Genomic DNA, 15803 nt, shown 5'->3' on the forward strand with positions numbered 1-15803 from the left:
TGTAATGTACACTGGATACATTAGAGTATATTGAAGAACATAGATGAGTCAATTACATTGTGAAAATCTTTACACTGCTTATCACATTGCAGTCTGTTGCTCAGGTTAAATCCTCAAGTCATGAACAAAACCAGGCCACTTGGCCTCCACATTAGAAATAATATATGCAGCATCACATATGATCTTGACAGTGCAGAGAATAACACATGTTGAACTACAATGCAGCCTTTAACATGTTGAAACCATAGTCAATCTACCTGCAGCCTACCTGCACATTTATGCTGTGAATGCACTTCCTATTCACATAATCAGCTTCAGTATGTCAGGCAACTGTGATGGGGATGTGTGTGCCATCTATACAGCCAATCACACTGAGAAATCCTAAAAGAAATTAAAATTACTAATCCCAACCTGACATTACAACATGTCATTAACAGAATATGATGTAAAATTAATTTAACAGATCTCGACATCATTCATCTGCAATCCTGTGAAACTCCTCCTTGATGGCTCTGACAGGTTTATGTCCAGGGAAAACCACAAACATGACTTAAAAACCCTTTCAAGGCCAAGCACACTTTCCTGCCTCCCCTGCACACAGTTGCCTTACTGAAGTGCTCTGCATCTCAGACATTAGATAGAAAAACTTCCATTTGCAAAGAACCACAGTGCAACACACATCTGCTGGGATGTCAGAGCATAACTGCAGTTGGTAATGTTGCAAATGTAAGGACAGATTAGGTTGTGGATGTAGATTATGAACTGTAATGTAAAACACTACCACTCTAAAAGACAACTGTCCAGAAATGCAACATCTATGCACAGTCTGATAACAATCTCAAAGAATCCCAAAGAATATTTAATTCTCTACACAGTAATGCTGCTCCTTCATCCACTGCACCATTAATCAAAGGACATGACATTTTGACACACAGCAGAACTAGACTTCACAAAAACTCACCTGCTAACTGAATGAATGACAAAATCAAATAACATATGTGGCTGAAAAAGCCTATCACAGCTGACTTAGGGCAATGGCAGGGGACACCCTAGACAGGTCGCCAGTCTGTCGCAGGACCACATACAGAGACAAACAAGCACTCTCACATTCACACCTACAGGCAGTTTAGAATGATCAATTAACCTCAGCATATTTTTGGACTGTGGGAGGAAGCCGGAGTACCCGGAGAAAACCCACGCATGCACAGGGAGAACATGCAAACTCCATGCAGCAAGATCCCAGGAAAGCCAGAACACAAACCAGGGATCTTCTCGCTGCAAGGCAAAAGTGCTAACCACTACACCACTATGCAGCCATTATCATTAATGATAATATAAAAAAAACCTTCTAACATTCCCTCCTGTTTATCATTAACACATTCCTTTATGATCACCAGACTCAAAACTAGTCATGGGATGAGGCCACATTATTTCTAAACCACAGTTATTCACTGTTGCTAAATAAAAACAAAATTGACTGAAAAAGTACACAGGGTGTGCTCTAACACAGTAAATAGCTGAGAAAACCCAGTTGCCACCTTCCAGCAGGACAATGACAATTACTGACATCTCTCTAAAGCAAAATGCAAGAAAAACTCTTTATTCTCATTACAAGGACACATAAAACCACTCAACAAGCAATGTACGCAGACAAACACACATACACTACACATTTCTGTTTCACTGTGTTCACTAACCTTCTCCAGTGTCTCTCACACATGCACGCACACACACATGCGCACACACACACACATATGCCCCCACAGAGCTAGAGAGGGACACATGTGAAACACTGAGCCACAGACCAAGCTGTTAACTGCTGACAACAAGAACAAAGAGAGCTATATCCACCCTGATTCCTTCACACACATCAGTCCCACTCAGTGACAGGAATGAGACAAGCAGATGAGATTCCCTCTGTTTATTTACCCTCCACACAGCTGCACACACACACACACACACACACACACACACACACACACACACACACACACACACACACACACTCACGCACGCACACACACACACACACACACCACAATGACAGTGGACACAGTAAATTCCTCTTGATGTAGTTAAAATAAGACACTGGGACGTTTTCTGGGTTTCACTGGACAAGATTCACTCCAGCATCTTTGTTTATGTGACATATCAGGCAAAGTATCATGATATTTGAGTCACTGTGTTACTGTAAATCTGTCTGCAGTGAAACCATTTTTAGACGCCAGGCATTACTTTTACACATCAACAGATACCATGATGCTGTAGCAGGATAGTCCTGCCCAAGGTCTGTGTTCTCCTGGTCTGCACGGGGCCATAAGCCAATCGGGGCACGCCCACCAGCTATAAAAGCTGGGGAGCGGCCCCCTATACGTTCTCTCTCTCTCTCTCTCTCTCTCTCTCTCTCTCTCTCTCTCTCTCTCTCTCTCTCTCTCTCTCTCTCTCTCTCTCTCTCTCTCTCTCTCTCTCTCTCTCTCTCTCTCTCTCTCTCTCTCTCTCTCTCTCTCTCTCTCTCTCGCTGAGGTTGAAGCCACGCCCCCTTCCGGTTGCTCGCCCTGGGTTGTTACCGGTGTTTAGAACTTTCGGCGTGTTATCTTGATTGGCGTCGGGTAGCTACGTTTAGTGTTACCAACGGTAGGTTGTATTGCTCCTTTTGTCTGGTTTATTCCAGCCAGCAGCCTGCCTGTTTGGTAAAATGTTCATTGCAATTGTAGGAAGCTACAGCGGCTGAAGCGGCTCCTGACGTGCTCTCCCTTGTGTGTATGTGCCACGCAGCTGCCCAGAGGTATGCTCGTTTTTTTTGATGTTGAACATAATGAATTGCCACATTCTTCTAACACAGCCTTTCTGTTGTGTCCCCATGCTGTTTAGTGGCAGCGCCAAGGACCCGCTGCTGTTTTGCCTTGCTGTTGTTTTGCTTCACTTTGGCCATGTATCTGTGATGGGCTTGCTATACGGCTAACTGCAGCTAGCCTCCGCTATTTCTTTGCCTCATCGGCCTGGTCTGCTTCCCCTCGGCGTCAGCCGGGTTAGACCAGGTAGCTTGGGAGTTGGATTTCTTTTGGAATTGAATATTTATCTTCTTGTTTTTAACATTCGTACTCTTTGTGTCCACGTGGGGACAGCTTTATGGGTGGATATTATTTGGGGTTTAGTTTCTTTTTGTTTGGCCTTATGGCCTATATTGGTTTGATCAATTAAGATCAATTTTCTATTTTATTTGTTGTTTGGTTAGCTGTGTCTAAAGGATTGGTTTAGTTTCTTTTTTTTACTTTGAACTTTAAATGTCTGTGATTCTTGGTATTTTTTTGGTATTTTGTATTCTGGGTTTAAATGTTTCTTTCGTGATGTTTAGTTTATAGGATTTTTGTTCTTGTTTATAGTTTAATTTCTGACTTTGTTTATTTTGTGTTCCCACTAATCCCCCTTTTGTTTGGTTTCAGAGGGTGAGCACCCATGGCAGGGAACGTGGTGTCGTCGGTGGTGGTATCCCTCCCCGTGTGATGTGTGAACCCTGGGTATTTTTCATTTAATCCATCGTGTGTGTGTGTGTGTGATTTTATTCACCTGGTGACCTCTCCCTGGGCCCTGTTCCTCCCCTCCGGTGATACATCCTGCCACATGGTAAGCAACAGCCTCTGCCCCTTTGCACCTCCCTCCCTTTGTTTTATCTAGTTGTTTTGATTGATTTTAACTTGATTGTCAATAAAATTTGATTACTTAATTGAGCGACCACGTCTCTTGCCTGGTGGTATACGGACCTGTGTGCCTCAGACAAATTATTAAGAGGCAGAACTGTCCTTGGGGGTGTCCCCCCCCCCCCCAAGGTGGCGTTGTCAAGCTTAGCTTAAGAGCTACTGGGCAATTTGACCCTGGCCCTGGCTCTAAGCGCTCCCCGTATTCTGCAGCCCTCCTAGCTTGCTGCTACTACACTCGCCACAATGCCATTATGTGTCTTCTATTCGATCTTCATTCTCCTTATCTCCTGTTCAACACATTGTATTCGTATTCCAAGACTCACCGATTTTATGCAATTTTGGACGGATTCAGAATTATACATATTGCACGTGAGAGATTTTTTAAAAAAAAATTAATGTTGTTGCAGAAATGCTGCCCTATAATGTATAATGTATTTTGTCATGTCTTTTGTTTAGTTTTTGCTTAAACCGCATAAATGTTGTTGCAGCATCCACTGTACACCAGAATGAAATACAAACCAAGCTTTTATACTGAGCTCCCAGTTCTTAGTTGTATACCTGTCCATACTCTCTGTACCCAGCATCTCAGGATCAGCCCTCTGTTGGTTCATGTCCTACCTCTCAAGAAGATACTTCAGAGTATCTTGGAGGGGAGAAGTGCCTGAACTGGACAGCCTATCCACAGGGGTTCCTCGAGGGTCAGTGCTCGATCCCCTCCTCTTCTCAATATATCCAACCCCACTTGGTGCAATAATCCACCCTCATGGTTTCTCATGTCATTGCTATGCTGATGATACCCATATTTTCACGATGTTCCCCCCGGACAATCACATGGTCTCTCCCCCAGTCTCATCATGACTTGCAGATATCTCAGCATGGATGGAAAAAAAAACCCCACCTTCAACTAAACTTCTCCAAGACTGAGCTCCTTGTCATTCCAGCAAGTCCCTCTATACAACAGGAAATCAACATCCAGCTTGAATCAACCCAACTGAAACCCACAAAGTCTGCCAGAAACCTGGGTGTCATGATCGATGACCAGCTAACCTTTAAGGCTCATGTGGCCTCTGTTGCTCGGTCGTGTCGATTCGTCCTGTACAACATCAGGAAGATCAGACCATTGCTGTCTGAACATGCAGCACAACTCCTGGTACAGGCTCTCCCGACACGCATCGTCAAACCTCTGCAGACGATCCGGAATGCAGCAGAGTGTCTGGTTTTCAACCAGCCAAAAAAAAGCATGTCACCCCACTGTTCAGATCGCTTCACTGGCTTCCAGTTGCTGCCCGCTGAACTCTCATTCAGGTCTACACTCCCTCCAGCTCACTACGCTCGGCCAGCAAAAGGCTCCTGGTCCAACCACCACAACAAGGCCAGTCTATAGCTAGACTCTTCTTCTCTGTGGTTCCTCGATGGTGGAGCAAGTTACCAAACTCTGTTCGATCTGCAGAGTGTCTCTCAGTCTTTAGAAAAAGACTAAATACCCAATTCTTCACTGAACACCTTTACATCTGACAGACTGCAAAACAAAAGAACCAGTCTAGCTCCTGCTGCATTGTAAAAGGCCTTGCGATTGGTCGAAATTGGTTAGCTGCCAACGATTGGACCAATCAAATTGCTCGATGCATTCTTTTGTTACAATTCATGGCGGCATGTTCGTGTTGGAATTTTGAGCTATTGGGATCGTTTTCGGTGGAATCATGAGGTTTTTATCGAAAGATCAAGAGTCATCGGTGCTAGAAATAGATAAAAGTGTCAAAAACAAGTTCCAATGGAATTGGCTTGAGAGGAAAGTCATTTGAGTCATTTAACAAAACATTGGGTATTTGACTCATGACTCAGGGCAAAATGAATCCCTGATAGTGTTTAAAGAGTGTTCTGGAAATGTAAAAAAAAAACTGACACAGCTGACTCCATAGAGGAAACTGTGACAGAAGTGACTTTGTGACCAGTGTAGAACTCCAGTGTAAATAGTGTTAAAAGACCTATAGAACTGTAAAAATTGTAGGACTAAATGCAGTGAGACAACATTGAAGAAAAAGTAAGTTAACTTTTCATTGAATTAACTTATTCATTACAATCTAGTCTTCTGTAATTCTATGCATGTTTTTCATTCTAAATCACCTCTATTTTACTGAAAACCTCTCGGCTTCAGGGGGGCTGCGCCCCCCTGGACCCCCCTGAAGATTGTATACGGAGCATTTTCAGCTGAAATCAAAATTTGCTGTTGCCATGCCTGTCTCATTTGCAGCAGTAGGGGGCACTAGAGGCACAAAATGTAACAGTAATGTAAAAGAAAAAGGAATTTTCAAATAGACTTTTTAATGCAGGTTTTTAACTTTAAATGACAATATATTTGTCGTACAATTCATCCACATGAATTAACTCAACAGACTTAACCGCAAAGGGAAACTAACTTATCCAGTTGACTTCTGTTTTTTGTTTTAGTCTGATAAAAATAAAGTACTAAGGAGAATCTAGTGGAAATCATTTGACAAACCTGACTGAATATCACAAGACTTGTACATTATATACAGCATAATAATACACAGATGGTAGAAGTGGAGGTCAGCAGTAACCCCTGAGGCAGAGGAAGGTCAGGGGAGGTGGACAGTAAGAAGAAGAAAAAAACTCATCCAAGTGGGACAGTTTTAGACTCAGCACCTGCAGAGGAGCAAAGTTGAATTTTAATGTTCAGAAAAAGGTTAAATGCTGCAAGACATGAACCGAAGCCGACTATAAATATGAAGGAGTGCAGTTAGAGCAGAGCCTCTAACAATGTGGGGGCACTATGGTGTTCCGACGAGGTGAAATTAGTAAATAATAGGTAAACAAAACAATACAGGCACACAGGAGTGAGATTCTAATGCATTACTAACTATAATGTTAGCAAATGTCCAACCATGTCAATGTATACAAGCTGGAAAATAAGGATGTGTCCTTGTGTGTGTGTCCTTGAGTGTCTCTATGTCCCAGCAGTCTGAAGGTCCATAAATAATTCAGTTAATGAAAGTGAGTGGACAGTTAAGTTGATTTGGACAAGGGGACCGCTCAAATGGACAGTTCCATGTTTTACTTAAGATCAGAAATTACAAAAAACATCACTTCGGAGAAGCACAGATGTAACAGGACGCTGGATCTTAAATAAACATTACCGCCTTTCCTAAATGTGTTTTAAATAATTCTTAACCCCCGATAGGTAACTACGTACAGAGGCCTTTAGTCAAGATTTGGACACTTTTATTAACTATTGATGTTGATTTTCTGTCTCAGAATACTGCATGAAGCACATTCACAATTATGCAAATGTCTTGCTTTCTTGAGGGAGGACGAGGAGAAGATTGTAAAGTCAATATAAAAAAGTCAGTTGTTTATTGGATGGATAGAAAATGATTCAGCAACAACTTTAAAGATAAATTGAATTACTTTATTGAGCAAAAACAATTCTGTGGCTCCAGCTTAATGCGCCAACATGGGAATTTGCTAACTTTGTTTTAGGATTCTAACAGTATTATTTATATATTTGGTTTTGCACTGTATAGATAGATAGACAGACACAGACAGATAGATACATACATACATAGATAGATAGATAGATAGATAGATAGATAGATAGATAGATACTTTATTAATCCTGAGAGAAATTCAAGAGAAGAAGATAAATGTACATCTGTGCACAGTGTTACCAAATATTATCTCATAATAAGGAAAGCTGAATGTGAACATTTTGCATGATCAATTTTCTTTTTTCTTTTTTCTTCTTTTTTTTTTTTTTTTTAACCCATGCTGACTTGCACCTTTGCTCCTTTTGCAGATATTAACAAAATATCTTGTATGTCATTCTATTCTACTATCCAGCTACGATCAATGAGACTGGGCATCCTGCACTGTCATTCCTGTGATGTATGGGGTGCATTATGTTTACCTTGTAAAAAAGAAAACTGAGACCTTTTTGACCACAGGATTTGTAGGTCAGTAAGCCAAATATAATGATGATGGCCGAGGAGGCTGTTGGAGATACTTAAAGTGCTGAAACACAAGCTCTGTGATTGATTATCATTAGCAGGGATCCTGCAGCTACTGCTGTGAAGAAGAAAGACTTTGGAATCAATAGTGTGTTTGAAAATTTCCAAGAACCTACCTATGGACAAAAATACCTCCACTCGAGGGAGCTGCTGGTGGAAAACTGTCGATGATGACCCTACGCCGATGCACCAGAGTTAGACTGATGAAGAGACCCTCCTATTTGGGTGATTGTGCATGCAGTGTGGTCAGCAGCACCAAGGTGAGCACTGTGAGTGTGACTGGGGACTTTGATTGGATAATCCATGTGTAAATGCATGGAACGTCCTGTGAGGTGCTGAAAAGACTCAGCAGCAGCAGCAGCAGATGGCCGTCGTTTGGAGCTGTGGCGTAACAGGGCTCAGGTGTGTGCCCCACAGCAGACGCTTCCTACCAACCCTGAATACCCATGAAAGAAGAAGGGAGGCAGTGAGGGTGAAAACTGCAAGAGATAAGGAACTTGAGGTGATGTGAGAAAGCAACGAGTTAGCTTGTTAAACATTGTGTATACAGGTCAAGATATGGATTTGCTTCTTTTTGCCTAAACACACACCAATAATATCAACCTGTTTGTGTGACATTTCTGTGTTTTGGTGTGTTTGTCAGTTCAACAGAGCAGATAATTAAAAAGCAAGCAGACAAATGTTTTATTTTTCATGCTGTCGGAATAATTTGATTGACCTACCCGCCTGTTTTGTTTTGTTTTTTTCTTTTTGAAAGCCTCTCACAGAATCAGTCACGTCCTCTTGAAACCAAAGTTGTAATGCTGCAAAACTCGAATGAAAAAGAAAAGAAGAAAAAAGAACTTTTTTGTCTGAAGGACATTTCTGATTAAGAGATTGAAAAACCTTTAGGAATAAATATGCATGCCTACACATTTCTATCAATGATAAAGAGCACTGTAACTAACAGCCAACTCCACAAGGCACTTTGACGCAGTCAAAATTCAGCTTTGATTTTCTGTTTTACATTGTGTTTTGATGAAACCAAATTTCCTCGGTAATTTTGTCTGTTTTCTTTTTGTCTTTTACGGCCTTCAATTCAGTTTTTGCAGAAACTCAAAAGCTGCTGTTTTGTCAGTGCAATCTATAAATGTTATGCAATGTCTGGAAATACATTCATGAAAATAATACATTTGTGGGTGGACTGCAAAAGGGTTCAAGCATGAACGCTGTGTAGAAACAATACATTATGTAACATACATCGCTGTCAAGTGATTGAAAATCTACACTATGAGCCAGGTCAGTGACATGAAGCAAGGCTAAAGTATGTGCATGCATATGTGCCCACATACAGCAGATACAGTACAACACATGGGAGCATGCGTGAATTTAATAAAGATGCTCAGCTGTCTGGAGCTTGGAGATTCGATTGTGATGTGCTTCTGCCAGAAGAGCCGTCTTTTTGAGCTTCTTGTTCTGCTGTGAAACGTCTCACATGCTTCATTGGCATCGAGGTCAGAGAAAACCTGCATATGTGCAAACTGACAATATGGATCTGACTGTGAGGATTACTATACAGGCATCTGATTTCACTTTTTTATGTGTAGCAGAGGATACAACTAGCAGCTAAAACTACTCCATATGTGCACACATTGTCCTCTAATGCTTTTCTACCAGCTACCGAATGCAGCTTTGTGTTCTGTGTGCATTGTACACTGTGATGTGGACCTTAATCAGATGCAAATTTTTATTTATTTAGTGGCTTTCATCTTTCAGACGTGACATAAATATGCATTTCATCCTGCTCCTTCACATTCTGACTTTTTATGGTAAACACTTCACTGATGAGCTGGTAGGCTGCCACACCACAGAGTGGGCATAAGCAGTGTGACATATTATTACAGTATGCTGATGCTGGAGAAGAATCTGAATGACATATCCGTCTAAATCTATTTTTATAAGCTTGCAAGCCATTCATTTGCCACAAATTGACTGTATTTGTGGCATGCATTCCCATTAAGTTCAATGCATTTTGCTGATTTATGCATAGATCACAGTTTAAATGCTGCTTTGTGCACATTCTTTACATCTAATTCAGATTGTGTGTATTTCTTTTCCTAAGCTGTCAGGTGGCAGCTTCTGCAGCCTCTCTGGAACCTCGTTTCCACCCCTACTCCAACTCCAAATAACCGTCCCTGCGTAAAGCCCATCCTTCCCTCAGCAGCTGGACTCTTCTCCACTCCCACCTCCCCAACATCTCTGCAAGCCGAGCCGACTCCCTCCTCACCAGCCTGGACCAATGAGTTTAGACGGAGGAGGGAGAGAGAGAGAGGATAAAAAAAAATCAAGCATTGTGTTATGGGGAGCGGATTAAACAAGTGTGCTCAAGAGTGAAGAACGACAGGTAGGAAGTGGAGGTTTTTGAACTTGACTGTGCGCACAGTTTCTTGGTGTTTTTCGGGTGGATAAAATGCGGTTGCTTGTGCGTTTGATGCTGCAGCTTCTCTTATTGGAAGTGATCCGTCAATGACAAATGTTGTTATCAAAGTGTTCATTTTAAGTGCGATTATTTGTCTGAAGAAGTGGAGATGGTCGCTCCGGCCACCTCGAACCTTTTAGCTGCTGTGTCCAAGATGACAGATTTGAGTTCATTCACGGTGATGAGTTGTTAACTAAACGTTTAGAAGCGCGTCTTGCATCGTTTTCATAAAGTTGAATCGGCAGCCAGTTTCGCTCAAACGTGTTGCTTTACCAGCAGAAGTTTTGCTTCATCAGATTCACATTTTACACCTTTTCTGTTGTATTTCCAGCTTTCTTTGAGTGAAGTTTGATATGAACGCTGTTGGGAAACATGTGGCTTCACATCTGGAGCGCAGAACCACGGGCGCTGTCCCTGGTGCTGACAGGCAAACGTGCTCCACACTTGTTTATTTGCCTCCTCAGTAAAAAAAAAAAACCACACAATGCTGGCGAAAAAAAAGTCAAACCTCCGCCCTCATTCTTCATTTTAAAGGCAGCGTTCTTGCTCAAGGACACCTCAGCAGGGCGGGTGCTGCCCACAATGGAGCTTCAACTCCTTCACTTCTTGGTTTTTGTGTTAACATCTGAGCTCTAAACACCACTTTCACTTGTTTCCCCATTGTTGATTGAGAGAATGAGACAGGAAAAATGCCCCTTTGTTCCACTTAATGTGTTTTCTATCTCATATTTAGTCCCGGAAACAATATTTAAACAATAGTGAGGCAGTAAATACAAAATGCCTGTGATTTTACATGCATTTTAGCAGACAGCATTGTTAAATTGAGAGGTAGCACCGGTTGATGGTCCTTAAATGAATCTTTGCAGATTCAGAAGCACCTTGATGTCCTGTCTGCCGTCATTATCGAGGTAAGATGATAGTCCTCACACAGGGGAGTAGCTCTGACAGTCAGTGATAACAGCTTGGGTTTGGTTGTGTCTCCTGGGACTCAACAAAAATCTCTGTTTTTATGACATCTGTACCAAATCAAAAGGGCCTTTCTCCTGTGAGCGTACCACATCTTTACTGAGATCCCCCGACCGACCAAGTGGATTTTTCCATCCCTCGGAGCAGCACCAACAGCCTCACATCGCACTGCTCTTGCTGGTTGGCAGCTCCTCTTTGCCCTGAGCCAGGATGAATGACGTTCTGGAGGCCACCTCCCCTGCGACCAGCCTCAGCGGTCCGGCCGCCTGCGTCTGCAAAGTAGAGCTGCGTGTGTCCTGCAAATCTCTGCTGGACCGAGACACGCTGAATAAGTCGGACCCCTGTGTCATCCTCATGGTACAGACCAATGGACAGTGGACAGAGGTGAGGCCCCCATTCTTTTCTTCAGTCTCACTAATGTACAGTTGAGCCTTTTGAGGTGGGAAGTATGTCTGATATCTCCTAAGTCAGCAATTCTATACGCAGCCTTTAAAAATCAATCCAACATCTTTTATTCATCTCCCCACGTGAATGATTAACCACAATATTTTATGTGCTTTGACTCAAACATGAATAGAGCTCGAATTATTCAGGTATGACACCTCGGGGTGATCAGAGCAACATGTTTTCTTAATGGTTAATGGTTAAATAATTACACTGAAAGACACTGAAGAAAGCTGCTCAACCCTCCCCTTTCCTTTACTACAAATCTGGCAAAAATATTAGGATTAAACATGGCTGATATGTGAATTCTTACTGATAAGGGTGATATTTCTTTCTCACTCCAATTATTCCAAAATCTGTGTTTTCACAGAAGATCAACCAGGGAGATAAATCTGTTAATGGTTAGGTGAATTTGCAGCTGTTTTTGCTCTTTTGGAAACGATCCCGGCTTACAAAACAGCCGTCTGGCTTGGAATTAAAAAATGTCAAATAGAGAATGCATTTGCAGTCAACATTTGTCTGTCTACGCAATTGACTAATTTACTAACAGACTGCTTTTCCTGCCCTGTAGGATTCACATTATGTGTATTTCACTTGTCTACATGAGCAAACAGTAGCATGATGGGTTGTGTTCCAGCTGAAAATGTGTACTTTCTTGGATCGGTCCCAATCTGATTCGGAGTGTAGACAGCAGGTCTCTCATTTCCCTGTTAATTAAGTCATTTAGTTCACGAGGGAAAGCCAAAACACAGGTCTCTATTAAGTAGAGAATGTGTTAAAGTGTGGCAGAGGACATCTAATTATATCGATTTTTTTCCCTTCTCCCTCCCAACCCTTCATCGAACAAAAAAGCTCCCTTTTCAGAGAAATGGGAGATAATAATTAACTGTAACTCTGCCAGTTTTCTGCCACATGGGAGCCATTTGTTGAAGATGTTCACTGTAATGTTTGGGAGAACATGGAGCCTTGAGATGCTATATTTAGGCAGGGATGATTAAAAAACACGTTGCTGACGGTGCTATGGAGGTTTCCTTGGTTTTAATTTGATAGGAGGTTGCTAACGTGAGATGACTGACCTGAGTTCAGTGTTGCATGATGAATGTATAAATGCCTATTTTTAGCTCCACTCATTGAAGCAAACTCATATGATACCAAATAACTCAGATTACGGCACACGGTACTATGTAACATCTCTATCTATCCATTCATCCAGTCTTGACAGAACTGACAGTCAAGTCCTTCACTATTGGGAGGAACCACTCCTCATACAAATAGTCTACTTACGTCAACAGCTGAGTAAGAAGCAGAGCCCATGTCTTTCTCTTTTCTGAGCTCTTTTTGAATGGCCCGAGTGACTTGCCAGCGCTAACTGAACTCATTTCATTATTCCCCTTTATCATCACCTGTTCACTCCTAAAGACAAATTTAGCATCAGGGTGGAGATGACGAGATATTCTCCACTATTTGCCTGCTTTTTGAGTGAACTGGACCCCACGTGCTCCTGTGGTAATGAGTTAATTCCCAGCCTGATCTTTTCTTTTGATATCTAACCTAAGCTTACACGGGCTCGTTATGATAAAGCTATAATGCTCAGCCCCACCTGGAGGAACTGATTTCACAAATTAATCTCCCATGTCAAGGAACCTCTTTATAGTTCTGGCCCCACACCAACAATAAACAGGCGTCACAGACTTCAGCACAAACCTTTCCTACGTCGCTCTGATTAGCTTTCATCAACAAACAGACTCATCCCAAATCTGTCCATCCAGATGGCACAACGAGAGGCAAAGAGAAACCGGGGTAAATGAGGCTGACGAGGCCAAGTCTTAGCGGGTAGTTGTCTTTTTTGTATTGTTTGCCTGTGTGTAATAGAAATACTAGAACAACCTCTGCTCCCTGTATTTTGATTATTATTGTTAACCAGAAAACTACTTTGATTATTTATTTAGAACTGTGAAAAAGGGCCAAAATCTATTTATTTTCAATCATATGTTTCCAGTAATGAGGAAATAAATAAAACAATTGAAGAAAACAAGAATAAAACTGATGATTGCTGAATGATGCCTTTCCTCAGCGTGTAAATCAAGAATAATCCATATAAATGCAATAAACAAGCATTGGGAAATTTGTCATTTTAGGCTTTACAATGCAGCTACAGATGTGAACAGAGCAAATGTGGATGCTTCCATATAGGTGGGAGGCATCTTGTTTTGTTCCTTCAGAGGGAAGGGCTCACTGCAAAGTTTCTCTGACTCATCACCATTTTCCCACAATGAAACTATTCTACTGGAATGTGAATGGTTTCTTCTAGAACGGCAACACCCCCATCCACTGAATGGTCGGGAAATAATATCAGTCGTGTTGTGTAACTGTCACAGTCACCGGTGTGTCAGACGTTTGAGACGCAGTGCTAAGAATGGCCAAAAACTTTGACTTATGAGTCTAAATTTGTCTGTAAAAAGCAAGACTTGTTGCAAAATCAAAGTATCATTTCTTTAGCGCTGACTGAAATGTTGCAGAATAATGCTTTGATTCAAGGAGAGTGCCACAGCTTTATGTGAACCTTGAAGTGATAAAGAAAAGCCATCATTCATTATGTTCAACATTATGCTTTAATATACGGTACTGCAGTGTGAAAATGGAAACTTATGTAAGATACAACTCCTACATACAGCATTCAATTTAGGATGTTATTCATAAAAAAAATCCTAAAAGTCTTCAAGTGTTTCAGGAAGGACAAAGTAATTGTTTACATAGGTACCATTTTTAAAAGAAAAATTTATTTTTACCACTGACATTCTCATAATATTCTGGAATGAACCATCCTCCAAACACAAAATGTTGCACTATCTTTTGGTAAAATGGTGTTCATCAAACCAACAGAATGGAAAAGACTTGATAATATATTACAAGGAGCTATTGAGCTGTTGGCTCAAGGTGCAGTAACATCTGCTAAGATACATGCTTGATGCTTGTTCTTTAATTTAAAGATTAGTAGCTTAATATTTCTGTGCATGGTGCAGAAATTGTGCTTCTTGTTTGAAACACTCTGTTGTTTTAGCACAATGGGAAGCCCAGCTCAGGCCTTTATCTGATCGAGACTGTATCTACCAAAGCGAGAAATGGGAGACAAGAAAGCGCTGTCACCCATTTCTAAAGTCATCATGACACAAGATCTGGTCCTGCTCCACCGACAGTGAAGAAATGACTTTGGACTCTGGACAAAAGGGTACTGAAGTGTATGGCTGCGTTTTGGATGACCACTCAAAGCCCTCTCAGGCTCTTATTTTCTGGCAATGGATCAGCTCCAGATGATGCCCCCTCGATGGGCCTACTCTCCTCTCTTCAGTTTTAGTAGATTAAATCCCAAATATATATTAAACATCAACAAAAATACAGCATATCTCAAAAAATACTGTAGTCTGGATTTTTCTTTGGCTGCATCTGTTTCCTTTTTTTTTTTATCATAATTTATTGATATAAAGCTCTGTGGACTTAAATATCATACTCAATGATGATTTGTCCTTGTGACAAATTGGGCAGCATAGAAATGTTGGTGGAGCTGTGTCAGAGCTAAATCCTACATCATGAGCAGATGGGGCCTCAGAGAGCTCAGCTTTTCCTTGTCAGGCAGTCAAAGACAAGCGTGGATGTTTTCTTTACGCTGAGATTAAATGTCAGAGTCCTCCAATCGTCTCTCATATCATCCCCTTGACGGAACATAATAACATTTGCTTCCACATACGCTGGTGTTCCTCAAAATAAGTGGGAAGTCAAATATGCTGGAAGTTAAATATTCCTGACTTACCCTGTAAAATGATAGGTCCTGCAAAATTGCTTTTTTTTTTCAAAGAAAAACTTAATTTCCCTGCAATCAGCCATTGCTTTAATGACACATATCATGATAAAGGATACTGGAACATTTAAATACATTAGGAGTGTGTGAAGGTTCAAAGTGTTATTGAGTTTGTTCCCTCACAGCTGGACAGGACAGAGGTGATCAAGAGCAACTTGCACCCAGTCTTTGGAAAGGTTTTCTTACTGGATTACTACTTTGAAGAGGTTCAGAAGCTGCGATTTGAAGTCTACGACATCCACGGCACTCACAGCATTGGCACCCGTGACGATGACTTTCTGGGAGGAGTGGAGTGCACTCTTGGCCAGGTAACCCATTTAGCTGATTTGCAGTGACAGTGTTTACAAAATACACTG

The 15803-nt window shown here is 41.5% G+C and overlaps 1 protein-coding gene across 4 annotated transcripts in view; it reads left to right on the top strand.

Annotated features, from left to right (window-relative positions):
* The first annotated feature begins 2520 nt into the window (after window positions 1-2520).
* cpne7 (copine VII) overlaps window positions 2521-15803 on the top strand; it is a 39269-nt gene continuing 25986 nt past the window's right edge. The window contains exons 1-8 of one of the 4 annotated variants that reach the window (XM_055011788.1): window positions 2521-2634; window positions 2715-2785; window positions 2872-3038; window positions 3444-3624; window positions 9825-10106; window positions 11048-11089; window positions 11215-11531; window positions 15573-15755. In XM_055011788.1, the coding sequence (XP_054867763.1) occupies window positions 11358-11531; window positions 15573-15755 (357 nt within the window). In that variant the 5' untranslated portion in view covers window positions 2521-2634; window positions 2715-2785; window positions 2872-3038; ... (2 more) ...; window positions 11048-11089; window positions 11215-11357. Of the gene's footprint in view, window positions 2635-2714; window positions 3039-3443; window positions 3625-9824; window positions 10107-11047; window positions 11090-11214; window positions 11532-15572; window positions 15756-15803 lie in introns of all 4 variants that reach the window. The other 3 variants (XM_023274205.3, XM_055011797.1, XM_055011794.1) reach the window with 3 other exon arrangements.

The sequence above is a fragment of the Amphiprion ocellaris genome, chromosome 1, assembly GCF_022539595.1.
Source record: "Amphiprion ocellaris isolate individual 3 ecotype Okinawa chromosome 1, ASM2253959v1, whole genome shotgun sequence".
In the NCBI taxonomy this organism is placed as follows: domain Eukaryota; kingdom Metazoa; phylum Chordata; class Actinopteri; family Pomacentridae; genus Amphiprion; species Amphiprion ocellaris.